Below are 22,059 nucleotides of genomic sequence, written 5' to 3'. Positions count from 1 at the left end.
AGGGGCAAAAGTTTGTTTCAGGGAAAGAAAAATTAACAATCTCCTAGAAAGCTTTTTTTTAACTCTTGACTAAATGTATATTCAATTTATTTATAAAGATGTTCACTGCATCAAGCAATAAAGTAAGCAAGACAGGTAACATTGCCGTTGATGGTAAAATAGTGATATTAGAGATAATGGCGTTACTTAATGGACACCCTAAAGCCAATCAGACTGTAGAATAATTGCATTTAAATGCCATAAACTAATTATTGTTCAGCTATAAACACTATAGTTTGCAGACTAAATGCATATACAAAGTGGAATACATGTATTTTAAACATGAAAATGGGATTGTCAGTATAGTTAATGCACTTAAAATACAATAAAAACAATGAATTTGCAAATAGTTTCACATCTTTATTAGCCATTAGAAGGTTTACATCTACTTGTGCATTCATCTACTATAGTTAATCTTTTTCCACACCAAAAGCTGCAGCTGGAGTGCTTAACGGACGGAGGAGCTTCAGACTTTAAATGGTGAAGTGGAGAAAAGAGGGCGGAGTCAACAGGATCGCTCGTCACTAGCAGCAGTTAAAAGGTCAGTGAGGTTTTGCAAACTCAACAGGAACTACGGAGGAAGGTTGCACTACAAAAAAAAAGGAAGTGATGACATAAACGCACCGTTGTCGGTCGGGTGGAAGTACAAAGAAACCAGACCAGAGTGGACTTTGGTGGATGTACTTCGTCACATACTCAGTCGGGCTTGAGCCGTGCAGATACACCACAAAACTGCAGACATGACGGAGAGCTGGTGAGCACTGAGGTGTAGATGAGGTGACCGCCGTCAAACACCGACAGCGATGCGGCTGTGCGTCCACCTCAGCACGCTTGACACAATAATTGCACAAAGAGGAAAAACACGTTTTTTCTGCAGATAAAGGCTTGATTTTCCACAGTGTAGGAAGACTTGGGATGCCTTTCTCTGTTGGCTTCATAAATAATAAAGTCAAAGACCATAAAGAAATAAAGTCAAGATGGTTCACATAATTCAGACTTATCGGCCTGTTTTTTTTTTTTTTTTTTTTATCTCTTTAAACCTCGGAATGAAACTTTGAAGGTTTTTTTCAAAAGTAGTTTGAAAAGAGTTGATGTTCTGCTTTTACTTCCTTTCAGACAGATAATCCAAAAGTCAGCCGTGACCACATCTGACCCTGAAATGTGAAGGGAAAAAAAACAGCTTTCAAACTGATTCTTCAAGTGTAGCGGACATTTCATATTTTTCTGCATCTCTTTCCCTTTCAGTATGGCAGCACACTCCTGGGAGTGAAAACAAGGTTTCCTAAATTGTCAAACTTATTCTTAAAGAAGAAAACAAACAGTAGAGTGCACGGGAACTTTCTCAAATGCCCGTTCTCTAGGTGCAAGTTGCAGGAAATGAGGCTGAAATTGCCCATGAGTATTGATCTATTTGCTTGGTAATCAAGCCCAAACAGTGGAAGGAACGCCACCCAACCCCAACACAACCTCCACACCTGGTTTCCCTTTTTCTGCCGTCTGCTACTTCAGGAAAGAGTCAAGTTTTCGCTCAATGTTAGCAAAGGAGTCGTCCCCCATGTAGTCCATCTGACCGGCTTCCCAGCGCTGCTTCCTCTCCTCTGATGAGATGTTCTGCGCCGACGGGGGCGGGACAAACTCCTGCTGCCTAATCACGTCCTCCTGAGGTTTCTCCTGGATTACAGAGCACAACCAGGGAAAGGTTACGGCGCTGCATTAGCGCACACACTTAGGTTATATTCCCTCTGACTATTTAGGGCTTTCACCGTTTAGTCAGGGTGTTTGAATCTACAATTCCAAAATAAAGAGCTCGGAAATTTTCCCCCTGAAGTCTGTGAAAAGCTAATGTGCATTGATGCTCACTAGATTTGAGAATTTAAACCACAATGCAAAGCCTTTGAAAGATTTTTAATTTTAAGGAAAAAAACTATTTACCTACATTTTTTTGTTGTTGTGTGTTTTCCTTTATTGATGATTTTATTGTTATCGTTTTACTGTGTTTCTTTGAATTTTACCTATGGTTTTAGTGTATTTATACTTGTGCAGCACTTTGGATGTCTGGCAGATGTTAAAGTGCTATATCAATAAAGATTGATAGATTAATGTTTTCTTTATATGTCATGAGTTTACATCAGTGGATTCGTAAGTAGTCACTAAAATGTTCATATTTATTATACGTCCACTTTGACAAATGAGTGATGTCATATTTGGCATTTAAAAAAAAGAAACGGAGTGAGCTTGAGTTCAACTGGAAAGTCCTGCACTAAGAAGTTTTGGGGTTAGGGAGTAATAAGGGAAAGCAGACCCAGCCTTTGTGTGTGGCATGGATTTCCTCATGAATAAATATGGTGCAACTCTTCCACAGGATGAAGCAGAGATGTTCAAATGTTGCCGTCACTTTAAAGCCCCACTCCAATGAAAAATGTGTTTTTGATGTTTTTTTGCACATTTCTGTGGCATTTTTCTCATGGAGGACATGTATTTGTATTTTTTAATAATTTATTTATTCAACTTTTTGTTAATCAGGAGCAGACCCAAAACATTGGAAAAAGCTTATAGCTGTGACATAAAGGCTATTACGGCAGGCTTCCTGCTCCACTCCATTCTGATGCATCCGCTTTTAGTCAACTAGATCCGTGTAGGCTTTTGTTTTTCTCGTCAGAGCTAAATTCTGGCTCTAAACTCTATGGCTGGATAGCTGCAATATTGCTAGCAATTTTTGTTGCACCTGCAAGGTTTGGTTGGGGAAGGGAGGGGCTGTAATCTATCAGGAGAGAAGGGGGGGGGGGATTACTCCCCCCACCAACAGTGCCACCCAAAACTCAAAGGCAAAATTTTGAATCCACTACAGCCGCTCCACAGAAACTTGTCAAAGACAATGACATCATGACCACTGGGAGTGGGACTCTAAAATAGTCACAATCATTTCCTATCCTCCAAAATATCAGCAATAGAATATTTAAGTCACACAAACGTACAGAAAAACTGCAACTATGAGGAAACATGAGTGTTTATAATTGAATAAAAAAATGAGGACACTTGAGGGTTTTCCCCTCTTTTCCCCCCCAAATCCTTTTAAAGTCTGATTTTAGTCTCCACTTGGCCCCTAAGCTCTTTAACATTCTATTAAATCCAGGACTACACTTAAATTAACATCTTCAATAGAAAAAACTGAAGAATACGTTTTTGTATAACTGGAAATGAAGTAATGCATGAAGGGGTTAAAATGCACTTTATATGTTTTTCTGCATTTAAAATTAACATGCTAAGCTGCGGCTTAAGGCCCATCACAGAACAATACAAGCTTGTACCTTTAGATAAAGCAAAGGGATCATTTATTGGTCAGTACCAGCTTATGCCAAACAGACTCTACAGCCTTTTAAGGTAAAGCACCAAACTAAGGCGCATTCTCCCAGCGGATCCAAGAAACTGCTCTTGCACATTTTTATTGCCCAGAGTAAAACATTAAAAAAGGTTCATCCACTTTGTTTGCAGCAGAGAATTAACGCTCCCATCCTTCCCTACTGTTCTATCTCAGAAAGCTGCACTGGCTTGTAATTAAAAACTGTTAGAAAACCATTAATGGTCAAGTCTGTTTGTTATTTGGAAGAATCCAAACTGCAGCTCAGAACAGGAATGTGTAAAAGATGGATGATGCCAAAAACCTGTTCTAAATCTTTCAGAAGCAAAAACATAAAAAAACACATCAGCTTCATCCAGTGAAAAACACTTTCCTGCTGAGCTGCAGCACACACTTGTCAATGTGACGACAACAATGAAACTCTTGTCCTTTTGTACAAAACTGGACAACTGAAGGTTTAAAGCTGCTGCTAGAGAATGTACTGGAGCTTCCTGATGTTATTTTTATCACTGATAAAACATTTGTAATTATTTTTTAATTATTAACCTCAAAATGCTTTGGACCAACCAGAACAGCAGGCTTCAGCAAATCTCACAACCTTTGACTGTATAAGAGAAGTGGACAGAGTGAGAATGGAAAACTAACTTCCAACTCCAATTTGACTCTTTCCTATTTATTTCTTTATAGATCTCTGAGATTTTGGCTTCTTGGAACCGGCAAGTACTTCCTATTTGGAACGCCTAGGGGGGAGGGGTCACTCAGTCCACTTAATATCTACAGTCAATGGTCACAACAGATGCATTAGCCCCTTACATTACAATCATCTCCACCTCCCCACGCCCCAAATACACACCCATCACTGGTCCTACCTCACTGCTCGGCTCCACACAGCCGCTGTTGAAGGGCGTGTCCCCGTAGGCCTTCTGCAGCAGCGGCACCACGGATTTGGCGTACAGTTGCCACCACATGAGCAGGTAGTCGGAGTGAAGGTGGCACTCATCCGGCGACAGCGAGTGACCTCTGACTTCGCCTCTCTCAGCATCATAGGAGTAGTTCCACGGCTTCACTTTGCCCAGAAAGTGCACCACCTTGGCACTGTGGCCGTATCTGCACAGACCAGAGACAAGAGGGCATCAACATGGCTGCAAACACAAAAGTACAGGATGGGATTGAGAAATCACTTGAACAAGTTTTCAAAATAAAAGTCAGTTTAACAGAAAAAGCAAGTCGTGCTAAATTTATCTGCAGCTCATTTGGATGACAACATGTGGAGAAATTTCTCCAAATTAAACAATGTTATTTAAATTCCTTTTTAGACAAAGTCTTGTGCAAAGATCCAACTTGAGAGGAAGAAAAACTAACAAGAAAGATGAACAAAAGTAAATCTTTCATCTACAACCCACCTTTAAAGTACTGTTTTCACATCAAAACAGTACTAGAAAAAGGGCTTTGCCCTTGAAAATCCATGTGAAACCCGAGAACCGAGTCCGTTCTTTGAAGAACCAAAGAGTTAACACATCCAGTCTTAAAACGGCTGTTTATCAGTCAAACGTTGATATGAAAACGTGTTTGACAAACTGATGTAAAACAAAAAACTAAATAAACTTAATATGACTAAACTCCTCTATAACGTTCTGATGAAAACCCATAAAAAAACTTCAAGTACAAAAAGACAAAATAGTATAGTAAATGTGAAAGACGTGCCTTCATATCAGCTGCCTTGTTTAACGTCAGAATTCTGAAACTTTTATGCTGGAGACAGCAGATATCTGAAGAAGTTCAAGCTTCCTCAACATTTTCAGTATTGTTTTGGGAGCTTCAACAGTTGGGATGCTTTACAACATTCCCATGATTATCAGAGCTGCAGACTCCAGAAGGAAAACCAGTTTTGTTGATTCAGCTGGGGTCCAACTCTAAATATTTGCACATACGTGTGAAATACAGCTCGAATTCTTTGAAAAAGGAATTTTTCCCTCACCTTATCTGAGTGGAAAACCTAATTACTATGCTGAAATATTTTATTCATCATTGAAATATTACCTTTGAGTCTTTTCTTACTGGATCTGCTTCTAAATAAACCTCACAGAACGAGATTTCAGTCAACGTTGTTTAAAGTCAGCTATCATTTTTTGCATTCAGACAAAAACAGGTGAAACACTGAAGTCTCACAGGAGAGACTGCAGAAAAGATTCTTGTAGATCATTTATTTACTAAACTTCTTTAAGGATACAGATATTCTGGGCAAAGAAATGTCCCGATTCGGGATAAATTTGCACGAACGGAGTATGAAATAGAAACATGCACTCACTGTTTAAAAGCTGGCAAGTAGGAGTAGATGGCGATGCTGCTGAGGTTGTAGATAAAGGGGAGGTGTTTGGAAATATCCGCTGTCGCCCAGGTGTTGAAGTAACTGTTGAGAACCCCCTGATCTCCTCCTGAAGGCGAAGAAGAAGCAGAATCAAAAATGAAAGGACTTTGATATTCTCCTAATTATAACCTTTTCTCATTTCTCGCACAGCGGATGCTTAGGACGCGTTGACACGACAAATACTTTGTTCCGGCCTGACGGCATAGAAGTAGAAGCTGGAAAGATAAAAATGCTATAAATAGATCCAAGTCTCCCAGCAGTAGAGTGTCTTGTGTGATCTACGAGTTATGGGTCACATGAACTTTGGCGCTTCAGCCTTTCCAAATGTACCTGGTTTTACTGTAATCCAATCATTGTTTGAAGAGTCTAAAGCAGACGAATATCTACCCAGAAATGTCACTTTTTATGAACATATGGTATAAGATAACTCAAAAAGAGTTATCTCATACCATATAGACCTTATACTATAAAGAAAGAAACCTGTACCTATAGACAAAGTTTTACGTTTAACATGTCTGTTATGATACAGTTTGTCTTTTTTTTTTTTCAATGCGACTTTGATTTGAATAAGAAATGTCTCCTGATTTTGAACTTCATTTTCTTTGTACATGTCCATCAACAGAAGTATGTGTTGAAAACGTGATTTTCATCAGAGTGGGTCTTTCCATCTCTCGTGGTAGTCGGTATGCATGTGCACTTAGCTGAATGAATGTTCCCAGACTTCTTATGTGACCTTGTGACATCTTTTTTTTAAATAATTTAACTGGGGAAATTTTGTTTTGTAATATAAGATAAGTCAGTTTCCGAAACCTGACATGTCAAACATAAGACCAAATGCTGTGTTCATTTTTTTTTCCTTTTTCAAAGTGTTCCCAACTTTGTCTATGAACACACGTTTCATTTTGACAGTTAGCTTACCCCATATGCACATGTCTGCACTTTGCATGGGAAGGGTTTGTGAAATCACATTTCAAAATGATTCCGTTTCAGAAACTGCTGTAAGCAGCTACTACCAACCTCTAAGGATCCTTTTTTAACGCCTTGTTTAAACACATTTTTTCTTTCTCCTCACGCTCACCGTCAAAGCTGCCATTTTCCCCACAGAAGGCCAACAGCTTTTCGTGCGTCTCATTGGACGGTCTGAAGACGAAAACCCCAGAGTTGAAACAGTCTGGCCAGCCAGGATCTGGAGCCGCAGAGAGCTCCTCCCTCTCAAAGAGCTCGTCTACGTTGGACAGCACCTGCAGATGAACAAACATCCCATTTACCTTTGAAATGGTAAAGACACACTCCAATGAAAATAACGTTTTTTATATTTTCTTGAAGCATTTCTGGACCTATATGAAGAAAATTAGGCTCATAACTGCTTTTACGACTTTTTTTTATTCAAATCAGGAGCAGACAAAAACATGGCATTTGAAAAAAGACGCTGGGCTTCCCGCTCTGTGCTCTTCAGAAACGGGAAGGGGGGGCGGGGTTGCTTTGTGTCAACAGTGCCGCCCACAACTCAGAGGCAAATTTCTAATAAACTACCGCCACTCTGCAGAAACTATGTCTATAAAACGACAGGTTTTTAGATTTTGGCTAAAAACTGCATCATCATAATTAAAAGACCACTGGAAAGGCTTTGGAAATACATCAAAAGATGATCAGAGTGGGACTTTTAAACGAATATAAGAAGAAAATGGTTTAATGCATCTCTGCTTCAACATGGCAAACACATGTTTTCATAACAAATTGAGTCATTGTTCGATTGTTAAATGCAAGAATCTGTTCATGGCTTTCAGGTTTCCTTCTTTCTCACCATGGTGTCTGCATCCATGAACACACACTTGCTGTACTGTGTGAGCGTCCAGCAGTGCAGTTTGGTGAACGTTACTCCCAAGTCCGGCCTCTTCATCAGCGCCAGATGAGCCGCATCCCCAGAATCCATCAGATTCACAACACACACTTCATCAAAGATGGATTGAAGCGCCTCTCTGCAAAAAAACATAAAAGCGTTGCATCCGTATTCAGTCTTCCTCATGCTTGCTTTAAGTAAGTCTGTAGAGACAGCGATACCTGCACGGTTCTGCAATGTGAGGTCCTATGAGAACCACCAGTTTCCGGGTTGTGCAGTGGTTCCGTAACGATTGGCCCAGAACCATGGCTCCCTTGGCATAGCTGTCATTTGTGGCCAACGTCACAAAGGCTTGGTCTGCACAGAAAAAAAATGTCAACCAAAAAACTTTAGTAAAGTAGAGGTCAAGTATTTATTAATATAAAAACATTTCCTTATTTTTCGTGAGAAAGAAGAGGCCTAAAAAAGTTTTTCAACCAAGGATATATATTTATAAATGAAATATTGTTTTCCATATAAAGATATTAAAACAACTTTAAAGAATAGCAACTTTATGCAAGTATGAACAGGTGAGTAAATGTCACACATTTAAAGTTTCTGTTGAGAGAATTCTTCAGTATAAAATAAGAGTCCCAACATTCCTCTGAAAAATGGGACTCAAACCCCCGACATCCACCTATAGTCCGCACAGGAACAACGGCAGTCAGTTTTGCCGCCACTGGTTCAAACATGGCCTGCAGCCAGGAAACATCCCCCAACAACTGGATACTTCAATTATTTTGATGAGGGGTTACTGGAAACTCCTTCCCTGTCGGGATGCGTTCACTAAGGTCGGACAATAAATTGACAAATGGAAGGCCAGAGCGTCGATAGAGGGAGGCCCGCCTTCTGCACCCTCCCTGGGTTTTTATTGGATGCATGCCTGAATGTGACATCCTGCAGTGATAAATCAGATCAGTTTCCACAAGATGAATTACATTTGGAGCTGATTTTGCTGCTTCTACATTTATTGTAAATTAACGTTTGCACCAATTCCAAAGGATGGGGGGGGGGGGGGGGGTTATGTCAGAAGCATTTTATATTCCTGGGGGGAGAAAAAAACTTGAAGGCCGGTTCATTACTGATCCAGGAATTAACCATGACCACCAAAGTGTTCAGTTTACAAAATAAAAGCGTAAGAAAAAGTCTGTTTTTATTTTATTTTTATTGAGATTGATTTGTCGACTAAAGTTGGTTTCTTTTCATCTTGCTTTGTTTTAATTGAGGAAATACTTTTAAATTCCGTTTTTTTTATAAGTGTATAAGTTATTCTTTACCAAGCTGCATGTCGAGCATCAGACAGGACCCTAAAAAACTGTCTTTTGTATGTTAATGCATTATGCACTTGTCTGAAAAATTATTTTACTATGCATAAAGAAACAATTAGCAGTTTGTACTGTAAATTAAACAAATCCTACGACTGTTTTATATTTTAAAAAGCAGTATTTTTTATTCAATTCAATTTTATTCGAGTATTTATTCAAAAATAATAATATTCAACTAATTTCATCCTGTTCAAACTCTGTTTAATTTAAATATGTTTTCTACTATATGTTTAATTTTCTTAAAAATTTGAACCGGAAGTGCAGTTTTGACTACTGCCACTTGACTTAATCTGCTGCAGAAACTGTGCAGATCAACACACCGCCGTGAAATAAACGTGACCGCGCCGTCAGAAAACACGAGACTTCACAGCGGCTGGTCTCTGAATGGCGTTGAGAAAAAAAAAAGGAAAAAGAAAAAATACTGCGTTGTTGTGGAGACAGTTCGGAAAGGTTCGGGCAGGCACTGCGGTTCTGGTGCCACCGTGCCCTTTGGCTCTTACCCGACATAATGCGCTGAGAAGAGTCGACCCGAAGCGTGTGGGTCGTGATGACAGAAGCGGACGGTTTGCACTGCGAAGGCCAAAAGCGCAGCAGCTGAGAGCAATCCACAACAGGAATGAAGCCCCACATTTTCCGGGTCATGTGACCTCCTAAACTTGACACGCCCCCTGCGTTGAGCCTTTCAAAATAAAATTTACTATTTGACCATCTGAGGATTGAATTGTCATGAACATTTTGCGACAAAAAAATAACATGTTTATTTACGATGCAGAATAACAATAATATCATTCAATTATTTACTAGGTGTGTATTGGAACAAAGATTGACCGGTAAATAGAGAGCTTACTTTCTGACTCTGCTCTCTCTTACACTGCCCCAATCAGCCATTGATCTCACACTCTGATCTTCCCTCACTTGTGAACAAGATTCCAAGGTGTGTCAACTCCTTCACCTGGAGGAGGAGCACTCCACCCACCCAGAGAGGACATTTCTTCAATCAAGGCCTCAGACTCAACACTGCTGACCCTCATCCCAGCTGCTTAACACTCTGTCATAAACCACCCTAATGCATGCTGGAGGTCCTGGCTCCAAGAAGCCTCATCTGCAAGTAGAGTAGAGATTTCTTCATTTTTTCCGGAATCCGATTTTAGGAGTTTTTCCTTACTGCGAAGGAGGGTCAAAGGGCAGGGATGTCCAGTTTAGTTTAGTCTTTGTAGTTAAATTTTAGTATCATCCTATTGAATTCTATGCATTTATGATCCTTTTTGATTGTTTGTTTACCTTACAATTACTGGTACGAAGCCCATTAAGACGACTTAAGTCGACGGCTATACAGATAAAATTGAATTGAATTGAATAGAGAGGAAATCCCGTGGTCCACAAACCAGACCCCCTCTGGCTGCATCTGGAAATTCATAAAGATTATGAACAAAACTGGTGATAAAGGGAAGTCCTGCTGGATTTAAACATGCACTGTGAACCAAGCTCCAGCTCTGGTCATACATAGACCACATAACCCTCAGTGTGTTTTATTGATGTTTATTTTATTGATGTAATTTGTGTGTTAATCTACATTTATTTTCAAGTGTTGCTGATTTGCTGTTGTTGTTTCATGCACCACTCTTTTGGATGCTGCTCGCAAGTTGTGGATGCGACGCATTTGTGCGGTGGCCCTGAAATGCAAATTATTCAACAAATCACTCGATACAAAAGCATTTTTAAGATCACAAATGTTAATAAGTAAAATTACATTTTAGAAAACTAAACAACATTTCAGAAACCAAACTTAGGGCCACCGTACATTTGGACTTTGAAGCCACCCGATCGTGTCTCCTCAATTGTCTCCCTGACTCACCAAATGCCACCAGAACCCGGAGTTTCCCACGAGGAATAGGGCATCAGCCGCAATCGTTGTGTGCTGTTGGTCGTGAACAGCGGGTATCAGGACTTTGTGGGGAGTCTGGGAAGGCGTACTAGAGCTGCAGGAATTGTGTGCAGGCTTTGAAATGGTCCATCTATGACGAGTTTGATTAGGGACTCACCCTCTGGTCCCTTTCTCAAAGAGGGGAACCACCGCTCCCATCTTCCAGTCCGGTAGTACTAGTAGTTTCCCCACTGCCATGCAATGCTGTAAAGACGTGTCAACCAAGACAGTCCCATAGCATTCAGAGACTTGTGGTACTTGAGGACTTCATCCACTCCTGGTGCCTTGCCACAGAGGAGCTTGTAAACTACCTCGGTGATCTCATCTCCTTCATTTTGTACTCAGTCTGGTACGATGGGTTGGGGAGGATAGGCAGACACTTCCAGGTGAGGATGAATTGGAGGGACTAAGTAGCCATGTAAAGTCTAACAGTCCGTTGTGAAGTCTAAAGTAAAGCCAGCAAAAAAGGAAAGATAAAGGTGACTTAGATGTAACAATTTCCATAATGGTTTTCTGACCGCTCTTATCTTGTCATTTTGTCCTCTTGTCATGTTCTAGTGGCATCTGGCGAGTCGGGGAGACGATTGAGGAGACATGCTTCAAAGTCCAAATTCACTGTATCCACCCACAACTTCAAAGCAGCATCCAAAAGAGTGGTGCATGAAACAACAACGGCAAAACTCTTTGCAGATGAGGCTTCTTTGAGCCAGGACCTCCAGCATGCACAAGGGTGGTTTATGGCATAGTGTTAAGCAGCTGGGATGAGGGTCAGCACCGCTAAGTTGGAGAAAGCTCGGAGTAGAGACGCTGCTCCTCCACGTTGAGAAGAACCTTTTGAGGTGGTTCTGGCATCTGGTCTGGATGCCTCCTGGACACATCACTAGGGATTGGCGGATCGATTTTACGAAATTTCACGCAGATGACGCTAGCTTAACTCTGCAACCACCTCTGGAGTTTCGTCGACCTTTGACCTCGAGGGTGCCATCTTAAATTTTCAAAAAAAATCACCTTTAGTACCAAATACAAACGAAAACTGTAACCTGTAAAATGTAAATGTATGTAGGGTTCTATGGTGTGATGGTCAGCCCTCTTGACTCTGGGTCCAGAAGCCTGAGCTCAAATCTCAGAAAACTCGTGAAACTCTCCTTACTCATCACTGTTACGTGAACCTAAGCAATACAGCGAACTCAAACTAAAAATAACAGACATGGTCATACATAACTTTAGTTTCTGGCCTCAAGCAACGAAAATCTTTTTTTTTTCTTTCAAAACAATCATTTGCACTCCATTGTTAGTATACAACATATGCCACATTATTTTTTCATATAATATTTATTTCATTCATAAATCTTTTGTGTTGTTTAGCATATTCTCCATTTTTTTATAATCTTTTTGAAAATAACAATATTGGCGCACGAATCCCAATTGCATATAAACAGGGCAATAATCACGCACAGTTCATGATCCACGTCACTTTACGTGTTGTTTATTCGTGATGTGTCTGTACAATTTTCACATAAACGCCACAACTTTTCTCACTTTTTCCATGTACATTCATGACCAGTTTTCATGCAATATGCACAAAATTGTACATAGTGGCTGTGTGTCACACTCTTAAAGCGCTATATAAGTATATACTGTTTACCAATTTTGATGTAATAATTTAAACAGAAGCAGTTTTTAGATAATTCCATATTTTTTACAAAGAATGACTGGTATCATTTCACTGAGATGTGTGTCGTACTTGGATGTTTTATTCAGCAGCAGGTTTGTGTTTTTACTGCATGGGGGAGACTTTCCTGAGACTTGTGAAGTAACCCGAGAACCTGAGTGAAACTGGGGTGATCAGGTGTCAGAAGAAGAAAAGGGTAGCTGGAGAGACGGAAGACAGTTGGTTTTGTGAGTCTGAATCAAACCTTTAGCCCGCACTTTAGCAATTTTATTTAAGTAAACTTTGAACTGCTCCGCCGGTGTCTTTTCAGGTGAAAGAGGGGTAGATCGTAGAAATGTGCATCGACCAAAGAGTGTTGATGAAGAGAGTTGTCAAGGAGGGGCTAAAAAGGTTTCAGAAGAAAAGAGGGCACAGTTCTCAGTAAAGCTGATTTTCTACACTGGACCGGCTCAGTTGTGGACTCAGCCCTACAGCCTGCAGGAGACTGAATGTAAGCTCCTTATTTCTTGTCTTTTTTTTTCCTAAAAAGACAAAGTTTTTCCATATTTTCCAAGCAAACTGTTTTCTGTCGGTTTTTTACGGAAATCTTCTCCATGTAAAAAACAAGAGTAAGGCTATACAAGTCAAAACACTGCTGTAAAATAGCAGTACTGTCAGGAAGTGGGACAATTTAATCTAAGTTATAATCTTGGCCTCACGCCTCAGGTTACAGGGCATTGAGTGGCAGGGAAGCAAGCTGCAGAAACAATACTTTTCACATATCTGACGAAGCGGTCTGGTTTTTACAAAGGAAAAGATAATTTATATAAATATTACATCATATGAACTGATATTATTGTCCTTTTTGAAATTTCTATTGAAGTGTTTTTTCTTTTCCTCCTTTAAGTTTGCGTTTAAGAGTTTGACTGAGACACAGGGATGGCTCTGTTTTTGCCGACAAGAATATGATGACACAGCTGAGGTGTTAAATGTTAACATCCAGGCTACGCCTGTCCCAGGTTCAGGTGGGACAAAAGTCCACCAGCTCTCCTCTGAGTGACTCCTCCTCGGAGAGGTAATCAGCTCCAGCTTCCTCTCTGTCCTGGTGAGAAGCAAAGCTCCAACCCTGCAGCCAGACTTTGCATGAAGGTACGTGTCTCTGTTTCCCTAAATATCTGATCGTACTTTTCTTATTCGGAAATGTCAAACTACATGGAAATCTTTGAGATGTTTAGCTTTTTCTCTGAAAATACTATTAGTTCACTAACACAATCAGAAAATTCTTGATTTTGGTCTACACACAAAAAAAAAACCATTAACTCTCTCCATGTCGTTGTAAAGGTTCATCTTCTTCATCTCCTGGTGTTTTCTCAAAATTTGCGTTTGCATTTCAGGTTGATGAACGACAGAAACAGCTATGGCGAATCATGTCACCCAGATTTCAAAAGTGGACCTAAAGGAGCTGGAAGAGGCTTTCGAAAAAATTGGTTAGCTTCTTTTCCTGCATGATCACATTTACACATCCAACCCAAAGTCCATAGATGTGAAATTTGACCAAAGTTAAACTTTTATTGAAGCCATAAACTAAAGCTATTATGTAACTGCTTTTTATTGCTAGCAAATGTGATAAAACATTACATTTATAGCAGTTAATAAACACAAAATTGAAAATGTGGTTGCTAAATAAAACTATTGGGAAGATTTGAAAAGGTTCAGGTGTATTTTCTTGGTTGTAGCAACGTACTGTACATTAGATGCAACAATGGTAATCATGCATCCATGCCGTCAACATATAAAAATATCTGGACTTAGTCTGTTCCAAACTTATGGATTTTTATGGGACATCAAACCATGGTTGTGCTCATTTATCAGCAACCATCCATCAGTTTTTTTGCCAGCAAAATCAGTCCAGTGCTGCTTTCTGTTTATCTTTTGGCTGCTCCAGCTGCCTTCATCTGCTCAACATCCTCCTCACTCACACCCACCACCTTCACTACATTCATGAAGCTCCTCTTTGGTCTAGAGACCACTTTGCTGGTAGCTCCAACCTCAGGCACCTTTCACCAACATCATTACCAAAAAGTAAAAAATGCAAGTTCCCTTCCTGTGTTTTTGTGCAGACATTGACAAAAGCGGCTTTGTGAGTGACTATGAGCTTCAGGAGCTTTTCAGAGAGGCCAGTGTCTACCTGCCAGGATACAAAGTGCGAGACATCATCGAGACCTTTATCAGCGGAGACACAAACAAGGACCAAAAGATCAGCTTTGAGGAATTTGTCTACGTAAGTGTTGACTCAGTGAAAATTCGAGCTCACGCACAAACAGACGTGAGGACTGACAGCGCCTGATTGTGGACAGATCTACCAGAAGCTGAAGAGCCAGGAGCTCAGCGACAGCTTCAGGAAAGTCCTCAGTAAGAAAGATGGCATCCACTCCTTTGGAGGCACTTCAGACATTTCCAGCGAGGGAACGCAGCACTCCTACGCTGGTGAGAAGGAGGACTGCAGAGTGTGTGTGCATGTTCCTGAAACAGGACAGGGAAACACTGACGTAAATACTTGGGCTTAAGGAAAAGGAATAGTAAATAAAATTGAACAAAAACAGAAACTGGTGGATTTTCAAAATAAAAAAGGAAGTCAAACCAGCAAGTCTTTGCAAATCCAACACAAGAAAGGTCAAAGAAAGTCATTGAAAAAGCAATTTTAGAAAGATGTACAGGTTACAGTTTTGTTAAAGAATTGAAGATAAGCAAATTTGGAAAAGAAAATTCATATCTAAACACTAAAAAATATGTTTTTCATTTAATTTAGAGTATAGTAGTAATAAGATAGCAATTTTGCATTAGTTGTGATTTTGTTTTTGTTTTTTGCTTTTATTATTTATTAAAATCCTTCAGTCAGTAGAGTCCAAAGCCAGAATGGAAGATGAATACATTTTTATTACGATCATTGACTGTATATGAGAACTGGACTGTGTGAAAATGTGTAGAAAATGCCTTTCGTCCGGCTCCAACGAAATGAAGTCAATTTCTACTTTTTTTTTTAATTGTCACCACGCATGTTGGAACCAGTAATCATCAATAAGCAGTGATTGGTTCAAGTCTGATTGGTCTACATTGAAGGTGGTCTATATTATATTCTAGTGAGCATCAATGCTCGCTGTTTTTTTAGCAGAGACTTGTGGAAAATTTATTGGGCACGCAGTTTCGGAATTGTTGAAGCAGACAGCCCTACAAAATGCCAAACACACCATTTAGTGCAATGAGTAGTGAGGAGAGAAGGAATTGGAACACAACCAATGATAAAGATACATAAATGTCCACAACAGCATGAGGTAGGGATTGGTTTTGCTTCCTGTCAAAGCAGCTGATGTCAATCTTTGTACTTTAAGATGAGGAGAAGGTGGCTTTCGTCAACTGGATCAACAAAGCTTTGAAGAACGACCCAGACTGTCACCATGTGCTGCCCATGAACCCAAATGACGAGAGCCTGTTCAGCTCCCTCCGTGATGGCATCCTGTTGTGGTATTTTGCATTAAAAAGTAAAAAGGCATGCTGGGATGCAACAATATGCATGTAGTCTCAAATGTGAATCGTAAATTGGTGAAAAAAAGATTGTAACATATTCGCACTGCTGTCTATCTATCCTGAAACCTGTCTGAATGTCATTTTTAAATGTAGCAACCGTATTTACAGCATTCTTTCTTTCTTTCTTTCTTTTCTTTTCTTTCTGTCTGTTTTCTTTTTGTTGCTCCGCAATGGGGTACGTTTTAGGTCTTAGTTTTTTTAATGTACAGTGTGTCTTTATTTTAACGTGATTTATTAAAGTTTTATAAAAAAAAAATCTTTCTTTCTTTCTTTCTTTCTTTCTTTCTTTCTTTCTGTGAACTGCCTGTAAACTGATGATCTGAAAGGTCAGAGTTCATGTGTCCCTCTTCGCTCTTAATTTTTCTGTTATTGCTCTCTTTCAGTAAAATGATCAATTTTTCTCAACCCGACACGATTGATGAAAGAGTCATCAACACAAAGAAGCTCACAACTTTCAAAATGACGGTGAGTAACTGTTTTTTTTTTACAAGTTCAGGAGACTCCTGTCCCTTAAGTGTTGTCTGGAGTTCAACATAAAATACTTTTAAAATTGTTAGTTAATGTTTTTAATGCTTTGTGTTCTAGCAGTAGTTTTGGGGATAATTTGTGACAATTGTAACCATAATTTTAGCGGTTTGCTGCTATCTTATAGCATAAAGATGGTTGGATTCAATCATCTCCCAGCCTTTTGCAAAAGCAAACAACAAATACTGCTCTAAAATGAAATGGCTAATAATTAAGAGGATCATATCATTGTTTATTACCAGATAAAAATCACGTGTCACTTAAATAAATCTCACTTTTAGTTATTGTTGTGCTAATTAAAACAAGCCAGTAATTTATTAACTTCATTTTACAGCAATTTGCTCTCCGTATCAGTTTTATACGTTGTGTGATTTTGTAATCTTCCTTCTGTGCAAAAGGAAACTGTTTCATTCAGATTCGTTGATCCAGCAATACTTTTATTCTTACTTTTTAGGTGTTTAAAGTGATTCAAGATATAGGATTTTAAGATATAAAGTTTTAACGATCAAATTTAGGCCATCGTTGATACTTGGTTAGTTTCTGAATTGTCTGACTAATTTAAATTTTTAGGAGAACCTGATCTTGGCTCTGAACTCGGCCTCAGCGATCGGCTGCAGAGTTGTCAATGTTGATGCCCATGATCTGAAGGCCGGGAAACCCCACCTGGTCCTGGGCCTGCTCTGGCAAGTCATCAAGGTCGGCCTCTTCGCTGACATTGAACTCAGCAAGAATGAAGGTCAGCGTACTGCACCCACAGTTTCATCACACATTTTGTACATGTTAATACCATTACTTTCACATTCATACATGTATATATACACACACATACAAACATATGTGTGTGCAAAGAAAGTTAATTCTCCTCTGATTCTGGACAAAATTCTCTTTGACTTTAGCATAAAAGTCCTCCTTATATCGTCTTTTAGTTTTAGAAGTATCTTTGTCTCTATGGAGATGTTTTCGGCCAACATTCGTCATCCATTATTTATAACTTCACGTAATTGAAAGTATAACAAACCCAATTTTCAGAACTTTATTACATTTACCATTATTGCTTCCAGTCAAAAATAAATGGTGAAATATCAACAGACTCCTGGTGCCATCTATATTTGTGGCAGGGCTACTGCCTGCCTCACCTTCTGTCTTTATGTTAGAACCAATAGAAAAATACATTCCCTATGGAAAGAAAGGGCGTGTAATAAAAATGTCTACAGGATCTAAAAACATTTTAATGAACCGTTACATGAATAAGGCGGAGCTCTGTGCTGTCTCACTGTCTACGCTGGAATGGAACAGGAAATATGCAAAATACACTAATTTTGAGCATTAAAAGGATGAAAATGAAAAGGAATGATGCAGTAATTGCATTTGTAGTACACATTTGTGGACAGATATTTATTTTATTAATAGTAGGCTTCTCATGATGGTAAGTGAGGATGGGGACAGACAGAAAGATGTAGAAAGTGTGTAATAAATGTTCTGCTAAGAAAAATCATTTTGATTTAGTCCTTACATTTTTAGTCTATTATAAATAGATTTACCTTTTTTACCTTGGTAGGTGCATAAAGGTTTTTTAATAGTGTTTTACAGCCGCTTTTCATACGTAAATCAGTTTGGTTTTTGTTTGTTTTGATTAGTTTTTGTTTTTTTTCCCCCCCATCATGCAATTTTCTGTCATTCAGAGTAAAATGACAGGAATTCTGTGTGTTTCCTATCTAGACCTGATCGCGCTCCTGGAGGATGGAGAAAAGCTGGAACATTTGATGTCTCTGTCACCTGAGGAGCTGCTGCTCCGCTGGGTCAACTATCATCTGCAGAACGCAAAAACGCAAAAAATCAGAAACTTTAGCGATGACATCAAGGTACCAGACTGTCTTCCCACAGTCACATGTGTTTGCTGTTCTTGTCAAATGATACAAGTGCTAATATAATCCCTTTGTTTGATTGGTTCCTGCAAGGATTCGAGGGCCTACTTCCACCTGTTGAACCAGCTTGCCATTGAAGAGATGCTGGAAAATAAAAGAGGCATCAGAATCGATATGGGTGGCCTCAGTGTGAGTCAGAGTGTTGATGTTGTTTTTCAAAAAACAGATGAACAAAGTGAAAAATTTCCAGCTGAAAACATTTTTAAACTTACATTGTTTTGTAAAGGAGTTTAATTTGGAAAGAAGAGCTGAGCTGATGCTGCAGCAAGCGGCCAAAATGGACTGCAGGCAGTTTGTTTCACCCAGAGACATCACAGCTGGAAACAGCAAGCTCAACTTGGCCTTTGTGGCAAACCTGTTCAACATGCATCCCGGTCTGAGGGGAGCTAAAGCCAACAAAGGCAACTGGGACAGTATAGAAGGTGAGATTTTCCTGCCACTTTTTAATTAAAACCTAATTTAATCAGAAAACACATGATGTTCCTGAAAATAATGGGTGAACGGGGGGAAACATCGCCCCAGATGATTAGTTTCTGAATTTTCTGCTCATAAAATGTTTGACGTCTTCATGTCTTAGCGGAGACCAGAGAGGAAAAGACGTTTCGCAACTGGATGAACTCCCTGGGCGTCTCTCCAAGTGTGAACCATCTTTACTGGTACGTGATCATTTTAACCCATGGTCCTTATCACAAGAACAGCTGCAACCTTTGCACAGGCAGGATATTTTGCTATGTAATGACAATTGTTGGCACTAAAAAAAAGTTATGCCATGTATTTGACGGGGGACAAATGGAACAGTTTTCATTCAGCTTTTATTTTGAACTGGCAAACCCTAAAAGACGTGTAGGTGAAATGAAAGGCCGTTGGCTTTCTTGGATTTTCAATTCCGGTAAATCTGCAGCAGCATGAAAATCTTATTTGACACAAAAAGTATTTTATTTTTGAAAGGAACATGTATGTGATGCTGTCAAAAGTAAAAGACGCTAAAATTGTAATATAGACTTTCAGACAAAATGTAATTATTGAAAATGTTTAAAAGCTACTTTAAAAAAAAATGGCATACTGTATACAAAAAACATGAATAAAGTGTATTTTTTTAAACAATAAAGTGGGACTTTACATTTCCTGTTGGGAAACTGACCTAAATAATTCTTTTAAATGTTGCAGACCCCTGAGTTAAACAATAAAGTCCCAATCATAAATTGAAAAGGAAACGTTAGCATGCAATTAAAAGGTTTTTAGTGCTTTCACAAACTAGGTGTTTTGCATATTTTACTTGCACTTATTAGCGAGACAAGCCAGAAATGCACATGTTGCAAAGGTTAAAATGAGGATAAACATTTGATTTACTGGCAGCTCTGCAGTTTGGATCAATCCAGTGAATTACAGCAAAATAAAAGACACACACACAAAAACGCCTAAAGTAAAAGTGAGGAAAACGTGATGTGTGTGTCGTTATGTGGAGTTGTGATATGGATGTTTTTATCCTCAGCATTTGTTTTAACTTTGTGACTGATATAGGGATTCTGTGGTGACGTTGTCATTCTGATTCACAGGGATCTGTGCGATGGCTTGGTGATTCTGCAGCTCATGGAGAAAGTCAAAGTGCCCGTGAACTGGAAAAAAGTCAACAATCCTCCTTTTTCCATGCTGGGGGGAAACATGAAGAAGGTGTGACCTACAAACACAAGAAGAGTTCAATATTGAGGGTTGTAAATCAATTAGAATGTTGTGCTTTTATTTTTATAGTTGGAGAATTGCAATTATGCAGTGCAGCTGGGCAAGAATGTGGCTCACTTCTCTCTTGTTGGAGTTGGAGGAGAAAACCTGAACGAGGGAAGTCGCGTTCACACCCTGGCGCTGGTCTGGCAGCTGATGAGGAGGTGCGTGCATCCAGGACTCTGATTGTGTCACTTGTTATATAATACGGCTGTAGAAGTGTTCGTAGTCCAACACGTCAGCTTTGCGCTTATAGGTACACAGTTATGGTTCTGTCAGATCTGGGTGATGGGGAGAAGATTGGAGATCAAATCATCCTGAACTGGGTCAACACCACTCTGGGTCAGAAAAAGAAGGCATCACAGATTAGTAACTTCAAGGTTTGTGGTTTTTTTTAATTAGAAGATTCTGCATTTGAACTCACCTGCTGCACGTCAGTGAATCTATGCTGCTTGGTTTATGCAGGACAAGCTGATCAGCACCAGCATGCCGGTGTTTGACCTGATCGACTGCATCGTTCCCGGCGCTGTTAAATGGGACATGGTGAAGAAAGATGCCAGGGGAAAGATGAGCAATGAAGATAAACTCGACAATGCCAAGTAAGCGCTTACTCATTCGTTAATTTTGTTATGCTTTTTATGTTGTTTTTCTTCCCCTTAATCTTTTTACCTGACCTTTGTTTTTTGTTTTTTTGCTTTCCTCTCAGATACGCAATCTCATTAGCCCGAAAGATCGGAGCTCGAGTGTACGCTTTGCCTGATGATTTGGTGGAAGTAAATCCCAAGATGGTGATGACACTCTTTGCTTGTCTCATGGGGTATGGTTACAAAAAAACCACCAAGTGAAAAAACATTTTGAACAAAAAAAGGAAAAAAACATTTGTTTGCTAAAATCACCAGACATCAAGTGTTCCTCATCAGCAGCTTCACTAGACTATTCATGTTTTTTAATTTGCTGATCTCAGTTTTATTTGCTTTATGTCTGGTATTGCTGTACCACTGAAAAATGTCAGAAATCAGAAAAATAAACGCCCCCTTGTGATATATCCATGAATGTTGGGAACATTTACCTTGTTTTTCGTGTCTAAGTAGATTGAATTTTGTTTGTCGTATTGTTCTTTAGATGGTTAATTTCTTTTTTTGTTTTTTTGTTTACAACATGAATTTAAAACAGTTTTTGTAAGTCTATTTCTATTGAGTGTTGTTATTTAATTGGTGATTAAAATACAAAATAAAAATAATACACCTGTGTCCAGTGTCTCATTTGATGACATAATGATATTATGAGAATTAAGAACAAAAGTATTTAGGCAATGATTACATACAGAAAATACCAATTGTGTTGGTATTAATTTACACAGTTGTTTTTGAATGGCAGTCTGCTTTTATTTTTATATTTTTGTAACTTTTTTTAACAGGGAATATTAATGGTGTAGTCTTGAAATAACCCATTTCCTGGGTGTGCCAGTATTTTCAATCAGTCGTTGTGGTTCTGATACATTGGTAAAAATAGGTATGGGTGAGATATTTTAAAAGTTTGAGAGGAAAAAAAAAGCAAAAATTGACTCCAAAAGTTACTTTTCTGTTTCTTTACTAACTGTATTTAGGTTTAAAAAATTACCAGAAGTTTTAGATTTTTAGATTATCGACTTTTTGTTGTTTACAGAGTATTTAAATACTATGGTTGTCCTTTTACTCTTTGAAAAAAATATCATACTTTTGGAGCGGTTTCGTGAGAGTAAAACACTTTTTTTAAGACAAG

General features: G+C 39.0%; 2 protein-coding genes across 3 annotated transcripts; one reads left to right on the top strand and one right to left on the bottom strand.

Moving 5' to 3' along the window:
• Positions 1 to 378: 378 nt before the first annotated feature.
• Positions 379 to 9,618, bottom strand: LOC101169002 (glycogenin-1). Of its 2 annotated transcripts, XM_011490183.3 has the most exons (8): positions 9,470 to 9,618; positions 7,827 to 7,962; positions 7,570 to 7,744; positions 6,844 to 7,006; positions 5,706 to 5,832; positions 4,267 to 4,504; positions 1,515 to 1,710; positions 379 to 1,193 (listed from the first exon to the last, which is right to left on the bottom strand). In XM_011490183.3, the coding sequence occupies exons 1-7, from the start codon at positions 9,609 to 9,611 to the stop codon at positions 1,540 to 1,542; spliced, it is 1,152 nt and encodes a 383-aa protein (XP_011488485.1). In that variant the 5' UTR covers positions 9,612 to 9,618; the 3' UTR covers positions 379 to 1,193; positions 1,515 to 1,539. The 2 variants fall into 2 exon arrangements, with proteins under 2 accessions (XP_011488485.1, XP_004082220.1); XM_004082172.4 differs by having other exon boundaries at positions 379 to 1,710.
• Positions 9,619 to 12,998: 3,380 nt separating this feature from the next.
• On the top strand, positions 12,999 to 21,546 carry LOC101168586 (plastin-1). The gene is made up of 17 exons (XM_011490182.2): positions 12,999 to 13,055; positions 13,452 to 13,693; positions 13,939 to 14,031; positions 14,665 to 14,825; positions 14,902 to 15,031; positions 15,934 to 16,066; positions 16,513 to 16,594; positions 17,225 to 17,390; positions 18,374 to 18,516; positions 18,613 to 18,708; positions 18,806 to 19,001; positions 19,157 to 19,235; positions 20,136 to 20,250; positions 20,329 to 20,462; positions 20,555 to 20,678; positions 20,764 to 20,897; positions 21,005 to 21,546. Exons 3-17 carry the CDS (start codon positions 13,962 to 13,964, stop codon positions 21,141 to 21,143), a joined length of 1,902 nt encoding a protein of 633 aa, XP_011488484.1. The 5' UTR covers positions 12,999 to 13,055; positions 13,452 to 13,693; positions 13,939 to 13,961; the 3' UTR covers positions 21,144 to 21,546.
• The last annotated feature ends 513 nt before the right edge of the window (positions 21,547 to 22,059 follow it).

This window comes from Oryzias latipes, chromosome 22 (assembly GCF_002234675.1).
Source record: "Oryzias latipes chromosome 22, ASM223467v1".
NCBI lineage: Eukaryota > Metazoa > Chordata > Actinopteri > Beloniformes > Adrianichthyidae > Oryzias > Oryzias latipes.
Note: the sequence above shows the minus strand (reverse complement) of the source record. Positions and strands in the feature narration are given on the sequence as shown.

Excerpts from the sequence above, each read along its gene's own strand:
- LOC101168586 (XM_011490182.2), top strand. The coding sequence starts at position 13,962 with ATGGCGAATCATGTCACCCAGATTTCAAAAGTGGACCTAAAGGAGCTG. Across the intron at positions 18,517-18,612 it reads ACTTTAGCGATGACATCAAG|GATTCGAGGGCCTACTTCCA; the intron begins GTACCAGACTGT and ends GGTTCCTGCAAG. Across the intron at positions 19,002-19,156 it reads CAACTGGGACAGTATAGAAG|CGGAGACCAGAGAGGAAAAG; the intron begins GTGAGATTTTCC and ends TTCATGTCTTAG.
- LOC101169002 (XM_004082172.4), bottom strand. The coding sequence starts at position 9,611 with ATGACCCGGAAAATGTGGGGCTTCATTCCTGTTGTGGATTGCTCTCAG. Across the intron at positions 5,833-6,843 it reads GGAAAATGGCAGCTTTGACG|GAGGAGATCAGGGGGTTCTC; the intron begins GTGAGCGTGAGG and ends CTTCGCCTTCAG. Across the intron at positions 4,505-5,705 it reads TACTTGCCAGCTTTTAAACA|ATACGGCCACAGTGCCAAGG; the intron begins GTGAGTGCATGT and ends TGGTCTGTGCAG.